Source organism: Lasiodiplodia theobromae (genome assembly GCF_012971845.1).
Source record: "Lasiodiplodia theobromae strain AM2As chromosome Unknown scaffold_16, whole genome shotgun sequence".
NCBI lineage: Eukaryota > Fungi > Ascomycota > Dothideomycetes > Botryosphaeriales > Botryosphaeriaceae > Lasiodiplodia > Lasiodiplodia theobromae.
The window spans coordinates 952,376-966,064 of NW_023336366.1; the positions used below are offsets into that span (position 1 = coordinate 952,376).

At 56.6% G+C, this 13,689-nt stretch overlaps 5 protein-coding genes across 5 annotated transcripts; 3 read left to right on the forward strand and 2 right to left on the reverse strand.

Moving 5' to 3' along the window:
- Positions 1 to 1,902: 1,902 nt before the first annotated feature.
- LTHEOB_5940 (MFS transporter) lies at positions 1,903 to 3,867 on the forward strand (the record flags this gene model as incomplete). Its single annotated transcript, XM_035515141.1, has 5 exons — positions 1,903 to 1,926; positions 1,976 to 2,319; positions 2,391 to 2,639; positions 2,714 to 3,676; positions 3,738 to 3,867. 5 exons carry the CDS (start codon positions 1,903 to 1,905, stop codon positions 3,865 to 3,867), a joined length of 1,710 nt encoding a protein of 569 aa, XP_035373632.1.
- Positions 3,868 to 4,415: 548 nt separating this feature from the next.
- Positions 4,416 to 5,962, reverse strand: LTHEOB_5941 (Monooxygenase FAD-binding protein; the record flags this gene model as incomplete). Its single annotated transcript, XM_035515142.1, has 3 exons — positions 4,416 to 4,518; positions 4,587 to 5,809; positions 5,885 to 5,962. 3 exons carry the CDS (start codon positions 5,960 to 5,962, stop codon positions 4,416 to 4,418), a joined length of 1,404 nt encoding a protein of 467 aa, XP_035373633.1.
- A 490-nt stretch (positions 5,963 to 6,452) lies between these two features.
- Positions 6,453 to 7,729, forward strand: LTHEOB_5942 (Phytanoyl- dioxygenase; the record flags this gene model as incomplete). The annotated part of the gene is made up of 3 exons (XM_035515143.1): positions 6,453 to 6,640; positions 6,721 to 7,391; positions 7,488 to 7,729. 3 exons carry the CDS (start codon positions 6,453 to 6,455, stop codon positions 7,727 to 7,729), a joined length of 1,101 nt encoding a protein of 366 aa, XP_035373634.1.
- Positions 7,730 to 8,054: 325 nt separating this feature from the next.
- Positions 8,055 to 10,170, reverse strand: LTHEOB_5943 (uncharacterized protein; the record flags this gene model as incomplete). Its single annotated transcript, XM_035515144.1, has 4 exons — positions 8,055 to 8,450; positions 8,505 to 8,790; positions 8,845 to 9,941; positions 10,006 to 10,170. The coding sequence occupies 4 exons, from the start codon at positions 10,168 to 10,170 to the stop codon at positions 8,055 to 8,057; spliced, it is 1,944 nt and encodes a 647-aa protein (XP_035373635.1).
- A 784-nt stretch (positions 10,171 to 10,954) lies between these two features.
- Positions 10,955 to 12,703, forward strand: LTHEOB_5944 (Sugar transporter; the record flags this gene model as incomplete). Its single annotated transcript, XM_035515145.1, has 3 exons — positions 10,955 to 11,165; positions 11,218 to 11,522; positions 11,573 to 12,703. 3 exons carry the CDS (start codon positions 10,955 to 10,957, stop codon positions 12,701 to 12,703), a joined length of 1,647 nt encoding a protein of 548 aa, XP_035373636.1.
- Positions 12,704 to 13,689: the final 986 nt, after the last annotated feature.

Here is a 13,689-nt window from a genome sequence, read left to right on the forward strand (position 1 = left end):
GTTTGGCCATTTATCGCGACGTCAACAAATGTTGTCAGTCTGGTCTGTTCATCACCACGTTGTAATACCATAGCTACTTTTAACATCATTGCAATAAGAGATACACTTTAGCGTACCTGATTTTGCTGGGCATCGTGATTATGAGGTAGGTCTAAAATTAAGGCACACTTCTGCTTCGGATGACAGCCGATTGGTCGCCCGAGACAGAAAGCCGGTTCGCTTATCGAGATGGATGCAGATTGCGCGTACCTCGAGGTGTTGATAACACATATGCCGAAGACTACCGAGGGTATGCAGCGGCAGTACCCGAGGTCTGCAGGGCCTAAATACTGCAGATCCCCTGACTCTGTCGTGCAGACAGATGGCTTGAAGTAGTGCCAATGGAGTCTAGCTGGAATTCAAATTGATCGCACGGCATTAGCCCGTTTGAGAAGCATGGGCATTGCGGCTCGATACCACGGCTGTGCAAACCGGTACATCTGCAGAGTCTTGCAACATCCTTGCAACAGTCCATCCTGATTCCCAAAAGTGAAGGTCCTCAAGCTCTCAGGATTGCGTCACTCTGGCTTCTGATGAAAGGATCTTCTTTTGCATAATAAAGCCCGTGGGAATGGAAGGTGGACAAGCAGTTGGTCTGATTGGCGTGTTCGCACAAGAACGCACGGATTCCGAGAGCGGGCATTCTCCGCACTTGGCTCCCCGCACACAAGCAACCAACCCCACAGAACCCTTCCCCAGATCGCCGGCGTGGCACCTCGTAACGGAAGCTCCATGGCTGGTTGGTAGGCCGGGTCCCACGCGATAAGCCCACGCAATAAAACGCAAATACTGACGCGCGCTGGCTCTTTGCCGACAGCGCCATCGGATTGTTCCAGCTGGCTATGCGTTTCTGCCTATGCGCCGCCACGATAGACGGTGTCAGGAGTCGGCATCATGACCAGAACAACTGCCGGGGTGTGGAGCTGATCTTCCCGGGGTCACAGGTGCCGAAATGGCAGCGCCAGTCGCACGCTACTGCAGTGGCGGTAAAGCTTCCGCCACCGGCGCACACTTAGCAGAAGCCAAGCTCCAAGTCCTGTCACTCACTGCCGTCGCAGCCTAAAACTGCTGGCGCGTGCATGCCGTGTGCCAACTGCCGACTACCACTGCGAAGCTTCCCCAGCGCTCGTGAGTACCTCTTGCTTTCAGGGCGCCGATCAGGCCCGCCGTTGTGTACCTCTCCACGCTTCAGAAAGTAACTTTTGTCCAGAGTTCATAGCGCCGCGCCGCTCGTGGCTGGTCGCATCGCTCGCCCCCTGGTTCAACCAATACACAGGCCGCGGGCGATAAGGCCTGTTGTGCCGCGCACAACTGTCATCGGGCCCTTCCAGATTCTGATGGTTGACCGACCAGCCTCTTTGAGCCACGCTCTAATCAGACCGGGGCCCCGGATTTCTCCTTCATCCTCCCCAAAGCGGGCGGGCTCAGGGTACATGGATCTTCCCGTTAGTGGCACTACCCCACGGCATGGCGCTCCCAGCTTGCATATATTAACGACCATCGTCGCCTCTGTCAACGTCTCGTGTACTCTGAGACGGTGTGTTGGCACGCTTCCTTCCATTGCCGTGCGCAGCGCCCCTCCCTTACTTTATTTTCGCCAGCCGCACGCTTCCCCATCGACAGACACGCCCAGAGCTCCAATTCATACCAATCGGATACATTGTCAGCTGCATTGTCAAAGAGCTTGGACGATACCCTAGTCGCGACGCGCATGTCTCAGCGTCACGAAGTCTAATTGGGAGACGGCTCAGAACAATATAAGAACGCCAAGTCAGTTCAAGCGAGCGCTGCCATCATCAGATTCTCCAGTACTGCGACTCTTTTTTCCCGAGGCATCCAGGCCTTGGAAACAAGCTGCTCATCATGGAGACGAATTACACGGACAAGGTACAACAGCTTGCCACGCTCGTCCGACTTTTAGCTGACCGTTTTTCAGGATCTCCACGAGATCGAGGATGAGCTCCACATCGAGATTTTGCCGGGCACGGAGATCATGCGGGATGTCGGTTCGCACCACTTCGTGAAGTCTGGCGACACGACGCACCGTGTGCTCGTCCCACAGCCCACGGACGACAGGCACGACCCGCTCAACTGGACCGGATGGTGGAAAGCCTCGGCCATCACTGTCACCACGTACATCACCTTCGTCCAGGGCTTTGGGCCCCTCGCACTGGCACCGCAGTTCGAATACTACATGGAGGACTTCAATTGCAGCTTGGCCGACGCGATTCAGTTCACTGGTGTCTGTATTCTGGTCTTGGGTTTCAGCAACTTCATCTGGTGAGCTCCTCAGCTTCCCCATTGGCTTTGTTCGATGTGCCACAAGACGCTGACGATAATATCGTGTCCAGGGTTCCCATTAGCTCTTCGTTCGGCCGCCGCCCCGTGCTCTTCTTCTCGACGCTCATCTGTTTCGCCTCGTCCATCTGGCGCGCCGAAGCCAAGACGTACGGCAGCTTCATGGGCGCATGCGTTGTCAACGGCATTGGCGCCGGTCCTGCCGAAACAATGCAGCCCGCAATCATCGCCGACATTTTCTTCCTGCACGACCGCGGAAAGTGGAACACGTTGTACTGGGTCGCATACATGGGGTCGCTGATGTGAGCTTACTCCCTTTCCCCTCCCCTCTCCCCAACGACTGCTTGGAGAAGCTGACAATTTCGCTCGTCTTCAGGGTTGGCCCGATCATTTCCGGCTCGATGGCGCTCCACGTCGGCTGGCGCAGCTTCTGGTGGCTCAACACGGGGCTGCTCGGACTGGGCTGCCTGCTGGTCGCCTTCTTGTACCCAGAGTCCAAGTTCCCCCGGCCGCACGACCACGTCCACCCGCCGGCCAAGGCCGTCTCCCCCGCCGCCTCCACCACCGAGGAGAAGGACAACGCTACGACCATCGAATTCGCGTCGCCCAGCGGCGACGGCATCGCCCAAGTCCCGACCGCGACCTCGACCGCCGCCGCCAACGCCGTCGACCTCGAAGCCACACCCACCGCGCAACGCGACCCATGGCTTGGCCGCGGCACACCCTCAAAGAAGCAATGGGGCATCTACCAAGCAAACGCGCACCCATGGCGCAGCATCTTCCTCGACCTGTGGATCCCATGGAAGCTGTTCGCGTTCCCGATCGTCGAGTTCGCGTCCTTCGTCGTGTCGTGGTCGTGCTCGTCCTTCCTGGCCATCAACCTCACCCAAGTCCAGAACTTCGCCGCGCCTCCTTACGGCTTCTCCTCCGAGGTCATCGGCTTCATGAACTTCGCCATCCTCGTCGGCGCTTTCATCGGCCTCTTCACCGCCGGCCCCCTGAGCGACTGGGTCGCGGCGAAGCTGACGGCGCGGAATGGCGGCATCAGGGAGCCCGAGATGCGTCTGCCCGCGATGATTCCGTACGTGCTGATTATGATTTTGGGCAATGTGTGCGTCGCGGTGGGGTACGATGACAAGTGGCACTGGGCGCCTATCGTTATTATTGGGTATGCGTGCGCGGGTATACAGGTCGCGGCGCTGCCGGCCATTGCGAGTACCTATGCTGTGGACAGCTACAAGCCTGTCGCGGGAAGCTTGTTCGTCAGCATCACGGTGAATAAGAATCTGTGGGGTTACGGGTTCAGCAAGTTTATCACGCCGTGGAGCGAGGAGGTTGGGTAAGTCTTTCGTCTTTTCTTGGTATGATGGAGAGCATTTTGCTGACAGGATCTTGTACAGATTCATCCCACCGATCATGACCAATATGGCACTCATTACGTTCTTCTCGGGTTGCGGTATCATCTTCTACTTTTACGGAAAGACGATGCGGAGGTGGAGCAAGAACAGCAACGTGCACAAGATGGAGTAGGCTGGGGCAGTGGAGATATCAGTTAATGTGTGATGGTTGTAAGAAATGTGGTGCTACGTATATCACGACTTTCAAGATATTGAATACTACGAGGGGCATTGTTTTGCTCATGTAGCCACAAATGGATATGATTCAATCAAAAAGCTGCTGTCCGGCTGCATTCAAGAAACAATGAATGCAGGAGATGCGTTTCATAAGAAGGATTCAAGTTCTCGTGAGTATTCACGCTTCCAGCTATCAACATGCATTAAGGTCGAACTGACTGGACGTCGTATTGGTGGATTTCGGTTGTGGTAACTCAAAAACCAGTCGCCAATATCCAAGAGCATCACTTCGAGTATAAACAGCAAGTTAAGAATATCCTACGCAGCTGTGGGTGCAGTATGATGGCTGTATGTATTGAAAAGCGGTACAAGAGTATCAGGGTATGGTGTCAAAGCTGTCATTGCGAGAAGTGATTTCGTATATCCCGGTGGACATGTCAGGCTGCTGAATTTGGTCTATGGTAGCTGAGAGTTTAAGAAGTGTTAAGCTCGATGGGCTAAAACTCATCCATTGACCATCGCCATCGTTGTCCCATTACGCTGCCTCTGCTGGAAGTCTCGTGCTCCGTTGTAATTGCAGTTGTAATCCATGAACTCGGCGGTCGTCCTGCAAAAAATCAGTTCGTCAGTAATTACTGCAACAAGCCTTCCTACTCAGGGACAGGTAGCACTCACAGCGTAACCTTCGCGTCCTTCCCATTCGTGGCCGGCCTCGCCGCCTGCCGACTATACGCCTGAATCAGCGTCGCCCTCTCATACCTACACGCCACCATCTCCTCCAACCTCCTCCCCACCTCCTCCTTCTCAACCCACCCCTCCACATCCTCAAACACCGCCCCCAACGCCTCCGCATCCTCCAAGCTCTGGCTCGCCCCCTGCCCCTGGGTCGGCAACATGGCATGCGCCGCATCGCCCACCAGTACGACCCTGCCCCTGCACCACCTCTCCAACGGCTCCAAATCCCTCAACTGCCACAGCCCAATCACCCCCTCCACCAACCCAAACATCCCCGTCACCCACTCCGGAAAGTCTCGATACGCCTCCCTCAGCGCCTCCAGCTCGCCTTCGCTATTCCACGACGCTCCCTGCCTCGGTGCCGCGTCATTCCCGGCCATCAGCTCGTCCGGCACGAGCGCCACGACGGCGTAGTCCCCGGCGTTGGGGTCAGAGGGAGAGGTGCGGCACGGCCCCATGACGAGCCGCCTGTCCCAGCCCATGACCATGCTGGTGTACGGCGCGGCAGGGTCGATGCGCGCGGTGAAGGCTGGGGCGGCGGCGCGCAAGCGCGATATCGGGACCATGAAGCGGTACGCTGAGAGGCCTGTCGGGATAGCGGAGGGGGGAGGGTCCTGGCCGAGGGCGCTGGCGCGCAGGGCGCTGCGGATGCCGTCGGCGGCGATGATGAGGTCGGCGGTCAGGGTGGTGGTGGTCGTCGTCGTGGTGGTGGCTTCAGCGTCCTCGCGGTCGCCTTCGCCGTCGTCGTCGCCATTGCTCGCGAGCGTGACCGTGCCCGCCTCCGGATCGCAAGCCACGACGCGCGCGCGCAGCCGGATCGACGCGGGCGGGTGCGGACGGGAAGCGCTGGTGGCGGCGTGCAGCAGCAGCGCGTGCAGGTCGCGGCGGTGGTAGACGACGCGGTCCGCGCCGTATGCATCCCGGCCTTTCGCCAGCGGGATTTCCTTGACCAGCTCGCCGGCGGTTGAGTAGATGCGGAAGCCCCGGTCGACGATGCGCGGGCATGCTGGTTCGGTGGTGTCGGTACCCGCGCCGACGCCCCAGCGCTGCTCGAGGATCTTGGAGGCGTTGGGTTGGAGCGAGATGGCCGCGCCGACTTCGCGCAGGAAGCTGGATTGCTCGAGGATGGTGATGTGCCGGTTGGGCCCGCGGAGGGCGATGGCCTGCGGTTTGGGGACATGGGTGTGTTAGAGAGACAGTGGTTGTTTTTTGTTTGAGAGGGAGGGCCATTGGCTTACTGCGCTGAGCCCAGCGATTCCGCCGCCGACTATGATGATACGGAATGGTCTCTTGGCATCCTGTTTTGGAGAAGACATGGTGTGTTGCTTGGAATGGTGGCTTCAGCTCGGAAACTTCGGGATCAGTGAACCACCACACAGTCTTTACCGCCCATTTCGTTGCGCCAGCACTCCACTTATCACTCACAGATCTTATTCGGTTCCTTGGAAGACCCCACGGGGTACTGTGGGGTCGGAAAGGGCGTGCATCTACAACCCCGCAGTCCCGGGTCGGAAACGCCGCGCTAAATCGGAAAGGTGGACATCTGCGGAGGATCTACCATCAGCCGCCCACCTTTCCGGGAACCTCATTCTGCGTAGACCGGATCGGAGACAACGCTCAGATGGATTGGAAGCCAGGCGTGTGGAAGCGGAATCCTCTTTGGATCTGCGATCAGGAAGCTGACCGCTAGTGTCCTTAAAATGGCTCCAAATCTTGCGCCTACTGTCCAAAGCCCTTTCTCGACGTTAACCCCAACGCCGAACTTCCTTCAGACCACTTGAAGAGAAACAAAGACTCACCACAAGCATGTCTGCTCAGCCCCTCCAGGCCCAGCCTTCCGGCCCCAACCGTCTGCTCTGCTCCGAGTCGGACAAGGTCTACGGTGACTTCCGTGACGACCTCTCCCGCGATGGCTACGCCATCATCAAAGGCGCCATCCCACGCGAGCGTGCCGACAAGTACGCCGACGAGATGTACTCATGGCTCGAAGGCTTGTACGCCATCTCTCCCTCCCCCTCTCCCCCCACCACCAACCAACCAACCCTCTCTCTCTCTCTAACGCCATCCCACCCAGCAACCTCGGCTTCAACCGCCACGACCCCAGCACCGTCCACAAGCGGCACCTCCCGCACATCACCGAAAAAGGCATGATCCTCAACTACGCCGCAACGCACGAGTCCTTCGCGTGGGCGATCCGCGGCGAACCGGGCGTCATCAACACCTTCGCCGCCGTCTACGACACGCCCGACCTGCTCGTCTCGTTCGACGCGCTCAACGCGTCCTTCCCCAACCGCACCGACATCCCGGCCAACTCGCCCTGGCCGCACCAGGACCAGGACCCGGAGCGGCCGGGCTTCCGCTGCCTGCAAGGGCTGGTCAACTTGCTGCCGAACGGCGCCGACGACGGCGGGCTGATCGTGTGTCGTGGAGCGCACAGGCTGAGCGATGAGTTTCATGATGCGATGAGGGCGGCGAACGACGAGAGGATTCCGGCGTGGACGAATGAGTGGTATGGGTTCACGGATAGGGGGATGAGGTGGCTTGAGGAGAAGGGGTGCGAGTGGGTGAAGTTGTGTGCGGAGCCTGGCGATTTGCTGCTCTGGGATAGCCGGACGCCGCATTACAATTTGAGCCCGACGGCCGGGAAGGAGGGCGCTAGGCCGAGGTTTGCGATTTATACGTGTTATATGCCCGTGGCGGAGGCGACGCAGGAGGATTTGAGGAGGAAGAGGGAGGCGTTTGAGAGTGAGTCTTCGCCCTGTCTTTGTTCCGGCTGAGGATATGTCCTTTCTTGGTCAGCGGCACATGGTTTGGGAAACGGGCGCTGACGATTGAATACAGAGCGCGTCGGGACTACTCACTGGCCCAATGCCAAACATGTTGGCAGCAACGTTGCGAAGCGCGATGGCGAGGATGACCCGCACAACAGGTTCAAGCCTGTCAACGAGCCAGTCTTGGATGAGCGCACTTTCAGGCTCACTGGTATTCCGTACATTCAGGAATCGGTTGAAGTCCCGGTTATCGCCGTAGTCGAAGCTCCGCAAACGCAAAGCATCCAGCCCGAGGTGGCAGTAGGAGCGTGAGAGGGGAGATGTGGATCTAGTATATGAGTGTTGTGGGCATTGCGCCACCTTACCGCTGGGGTTCATTGAAAGCAAATGACAAGTGCAAAATACGCTCGTTGAAAGAAGTTTGAGACTGGTCTTGAAATTATAGCTCAATCGATTCGTGTTTCTGGCCCAAATTTGCAATACTAGCAATAATCGCTCGAGGAAAGAAAGGAAACCCCAGATTTCGCTATGCAGGTGAATCGGAACTTAAAAGCCTTTGAAGTAATATTACAACAACCGTAAGAAAATGTGGATATCATTGTCAAGAGGAAAGCGGAGTTGAAAGTGTGGATTCCCATCATGCCCCTGAGACCCCCTCATCAAAATGCGGTAGCCCCAAAAACGCTTCGAGATCATAGTCCCATGGGCCAGTCTCGAAGTTCAGATTGCCGGAAAGAAGTTGCGACCAGGGCTCTTCGTTTATGAGATTGAGTTCATCGGTGGATTGGAAAATGTGGAACGACTCGTCATTGGCAGTCGATTCGGAAAGATTCAGCCGGTGTGCGGAGTGCACAATACCCGTTCCGCTTGTCTGCGATTGGTCACTGACAGGAGATAACTCCGGAGCGGGTGTTGCGTGCTCCGTGTGCTTAGAGGCGGCATCTCGCATAAGCGCAAACATTTTGTTGAAGGCTGGATCTTGGCCGATCGACTCAAACATCCCTTCCGTCAATGTCGCAATATTCAGAAGTAGCTGGCAGAATATTTAGCTGGTGGCCCATGGAGAAGGATTGTCGCAGATACTTACTGCCAGATCACTCCGTACGTTCCAACGAGCAGGATGTTTGAGTATAGAGATAGTAAGGACGAACGTAGCCAATAATGGCGAAGAGGCAGTAAGGGGATGCACAAAGTCTCCGCATGAGCTCTTGAGTTCGTTGAGCACTTGGACAATGGTACGAGCAGAGGCAACACAAATATCTTCCGCTTTGCTTAGCCGGTAAGACGGCTGGCTGTCTAGCACGTGACGTTTGACCTGGTCGCGGAAGACATTCGTATCGAGAATCAGAGCCGTCCGGTGGAGGGTGATGAGACTGCATGCATGCCTTGAGTATGTATGCAAGAAGTAGCTTTAAGGTCACACTCACGCTTCGTGATATGACGCCGAGAAAAAGGTCGCAAAGGGCTGATCGTCCGGAGTGCAGTACAGAGTGGAGCCGGGGCGGAGATTGTTTGGAAGCTTCTGCGCCCACTCGACAAGTCGATGATCCAGTTGTGCAGTGTCGTGAAGAAACTCACGCATACCTCTTCTCTGGTTGGCTTGGCTGGTCATACTCCGTGCAATGGCGCTTTGGACTTGCGCAAGGCCGACCAAGTGATGCAAGAACAGAGAAGCGGCATCTGCAGCAGGGGTTGACTGGTCACAGTCCTCGTCATGGATTGCGGAGGGACGTCCGGTTTGAAGGGCCATCATTTTCTCGAGGCAAAACAGCGACCACCAAATATTACGGTCAAGGATCGCATTTTTCCGGAGCGCATCTGGTATAGCGTCCTTGTGGAGGCGATGCAGGCCAAGAGATTGAGCCATGCGAACTGCATGGCCGATCACGTGCCAAGCGACTCCTTCTTTGTGGCGAGCCCTGAGAGCAAGTGCCAGAAGTAGCAATGCTTGAATAGATCTTTGATACGGCACAGCCACAATGTGGGCGTACATGGAGTAGGCACTGGTAAGGTATTCAGTGGCTGGTTCCGATGGCTGGCCAGAAATGGCGTCCATTCCGATGCTTGTGACGGCATAGCAGCAAGCAAGGGAAGGTAGATCCGACACGCTGAGGCTTTTTGCGTCTTTGGCGGCAAATTTGGCGAAGATTTGAGCAAGGTCCGGGAGGTCCAGAACAGGAAACAGAGGGTAGATTCGGGATTTGTAGACGGAGAGGTACTTGGCGCATTCTGAATAAGGGGGCAAGGGCTTGGGGAAAGTCCATAAATTAAGGGAGAATTCTTCGGCTGTTGTTATGCCGTAACGAAAATACTGAGAGATTTTGGGCCAGGGTCCACGTCGCGAAAAAGAAAGGTCGAGCCACTGAACAAGGACTTGCGAGCTGCTGGCGCCAAGGAACTTGCGCTTCACGGGTTCATCGCCGTAGTTGAGCGCGTAGTCAGAACTTTGCGGGGTGAGGACGGCAGACGGCCGTAGTTCTTCGGCGCCAGCAGCTGCAAATTCAGTGGGAGGCTTCGGAGGAGACTGAAGAGGGCCTTCGCGGCTGGATGCCTGAGGGGCCGCGAACGTCGTCCCGGGCGTCGCAAACTTGGTCCACGTCGCGGGAAGGGGAGCGTTCGCTGCGGAGGCGAGAGTTGAACTGGGCGTGCTGAAGGTCTCCGGCTGGAGCGAGGCTGGAGTTGTTGGGACCAGCAGACTCGTGGCGGTACTTGCAGTGGTTGAGGAATACGGCGAATCCGGATCCGAGCGACATGGTGGCGGTTGCTGTTCGTTTTTGGAGTGCTTTTTGGAGTGCTTGCGGTCAGCGGAGGAGAGCTCTTTGCCGCTCTTTGGTTCAGTAGTAACGCAGTCGAGGTTGCGAAGGCGACAGTTCAGACAAGAGGGGAGGGATTCATCACAGCGGACCTTCTGCTTGCGGCACCAGTTGCAGGCGCGAGAGAGGCGCTTACGTTTGGGTGGCTGAATCGGCGCTCCTCCTATTGGCTGCCCCGCGGACCCCTTGTCTCCCATGCCGGCGCGTGAGCTCTCGTGAGACAAGGCAGCAGTGACGCCGCCCGTCGGCAACCGCGCATGCCGCGCTCTTCTCTTATCCAATGCCATCCGGCATGTGGAGGGGATCGCCCATTGCCTCACCACCCAGTGGCTGGAATTCTGCGGGGTAGCGGCCCAGAGAAGCCACCAGCTGAAATACGCCACAGCAGTGCTGCTTCTATTCGACAGGCACCGCCGGAATGTCGTCCGGAAGACGGGTGGCGGCCATCGAAGGGACGATCCGCGGGAGGTATCCTGGCACCGGCCACCACTTCGCTTCTGGCGGAAATCCCGACGGTTGCGTAAATCGTGGCCTCGGGAGACGCTCGGGCTCCCGCGTCGTAGCCGCCCACATTCCTCGCCCGCCGGCTCGCCGACTACCTTATCCTCACGATCCGTTTCCGAGAAGCTTTCCGACTTGGCACCTGGATAAAATGGAAGACCACGCTTTGGAAGTTGAAGGAATCTTGGCCCTTTCGCCAATTCGTTTCAATCCTTAGTGCACCATGGCTGAGAACAGTGAGTGGAAGGACAAGACTCGGGGCGAGCATATTGAGGTGTTCGAGGAAGCCGCGGTGCTGGCAGCCGGAGATACCGTGCTGGTTGACAAGGAAGGTCATGTCCGCAAGCTACCAGTCCCCTCTTCAAGCCCCAACGACCCTCTGAACTTTTCCTACTGGAAGAAAGCTGGCGTCATTGTGTCATGTTGTTGGTTCGGTGAGTATCCTGGTCACTACCCTCCAAGACCGACAAAGCTCATGGTTTACAGCCTTCATGTCTCTTGCCGTTGTCGGCTCTCTTGGCCCCATCATACTGGTCTTCATCAACCTCTACGCTCCTGAAGGATACTCAACGAATACAATCATGTTGATTGCGACACTTCCGTCTTTCTTTACCGGTATCGGCAATTACTTGATTTTGCCTTTTGCTCTTGCTTATGGCCGCCGTCCGGCTTTCCTCCTGGCTGCTATAGCCTTGGTTGCGTCCTGCATTGGTGCAGCAGCCAGTCGTGACTTCATCGGCCATCTGGTTGCCAGAGTCTTCCAGGGTCTGACCAGTGGAGCTACGGAATCGGTACAGTCTATGCGTCTTGCTGCTCAATGCATCCGCTCACAAATTCCCAGTTGCTCCCCCTTATGATGGCTGAGGTGACTTACGTGCATCAACGAGGCAAAGTGTTTGGCCTGTACTGGTCGCTCCAGAGCATCATATCCAACAGCCTCACTCTCGCCAGCAGCTACGAGGTTGCCGCCTTGTCATGGCGCTGGTACTACGGCATCATGACCATCGCCGGCGGCGTCGGTCTCATCCTCGCCATCCTATTCGCCTTCGAAACGCGCTTCCACCGCCCTCCCACCTTCGCCGACGGCCAAGTCATCATCACCGACGACTTCGGCAACACCCGCCTCATGACCGACGACGAGTACCGCGAGTACAGCGCCGCCTACGGAACCTCCTCCTCCTCCTCCCCCTCAGACACCCAACCCAAAACCTACGCCCAACTCCTCCACCCCTGGCCGGGCCGCGCCCCCAACGCCGCCCGCATCGTCGCCACGTCCTTCGTCGAGATGGCCAAGTGCTGCACCGCGCCCGGCATCATCTACGCGACGCTGGTGCCGAGCGTGACGACGGGCTGCATGATCGCCATGTCGCTGTCGTACAGCGCGGTGCTGACGGAGCACTACGGCCAGTCCGCCGCCTCGGTCGGCCTCATCAACATCGCCTCCATCCCGGCGTCTTTCGCCGCGCTCTTCGTCGCCGGCTACGTCGGTGACCGCCTCGCCGTCGCCATGGCGCGCCGCTACAACGGCGGCGTGCACCAGCCCGAGCATCGCCTGCTGCCGTTCGCGTTTGGCGGCGTCGTCGGCGCGGCCGGGTTGCTGGTGTATGCATTTTATGCGGATGGGAAGCCCGGTGGTGGGGATGGTGGGTGGGTGGTTGTGTATGTGGCGTGGGGGCTGTATCTTTTTGCGTTTGTGCTGAGCTTGATCTCGTCGACGACGTTTGCGGCGGAGGTGTGGCCGAAGGCGCCGGGCCCGGCATTGGTGGTTGTGGTGGGGACGAAGAATATTATCAGCTTTGCGATTTCATACGCGCTTACGCCGATGCTGGAGAGGTATGGGTACAGGACTTCGTATGGCATTCTGAGCGCCATCCACATGGCGTTCTTCTTGGCGGGCATTCCGGTGTATTACTTGAATCCGAAGTGGAGAAATTGGAGGGCCAGGAGGGATGCGCTAAAGGCGGCTTTATGATCTTTTTATACACGTCGTGGTAGATATGTATGCGATGGATAGAAAAGTATTGAGTCATGGAACCTACTTCACCCATGCCAACATACCACAGCATCAACGTGAGAAGCGACACAGTCAGGCTTTACGAGGATCTGGCTGGTTGCAGCTCTAAATTGGAAGGTCCCATGGGCGAGCTAGTATGTCTCGGGGCGGCATCACAAGTTGTGACTACGTGGCTGCACGGAAACAAGGAATTCAAGAACAGGCCGTCAGGCAGCTTACACACACTATTTTCAGATGTCTTATATTTCCTTTTCACCAAGCCATTGTACATCTACTAATTGACTGCGTTGCCCAAGAATAAAAAAAAAAGGAGCCCTCCGGTTCGTAGCTCCGTCCCTGCTGCTTCCAATATTTACATGCGTCACTGTGGTAGGCCAAAAGATGGAGAGCTAAGCAGATTTTATTGCGTGAGGTACTTATTGAATCTTTCTACATCAGCGTACGCATGATATAAATAGGAACGAGTCGTTCCATGGCCGCAAAAAGATGGACTGGAATATTTCGGTTACATGTGCTACATCCAACTCCTGCACAGCCTAAGATACTGAGACAAACTGTACTACGCCCATTATATCAGCCAACCTCATATCGTATTTCTGCGATATGATGACGTCGTGGTGAGATGGCATTGGGACACCGATCTTAACGCGAAGAGTTTGGGGAAGGCTGAAGTCTCAAGTTTCAGTGTAGCGTTCGATTGAAAGCTAATGACTGTCACTGAACTAAGCTCCAGTACAACAACAGGCGCCTTACCAAGTTATATACCTCACACTTACTCTCTCCGCCATAAATCTTAATTCTACAAATCGAAGAAGATTTCCTCCTTTTTCCTCAAAGACTTTGAGCCATCGAAAGAATGAGAACAAGAAGCCAGTTCGAAGATTTCAGTTCCGAACCAAGCCATGCGCTACTTGATCTGCCTTCCCAATACGGGCGCGATGGAA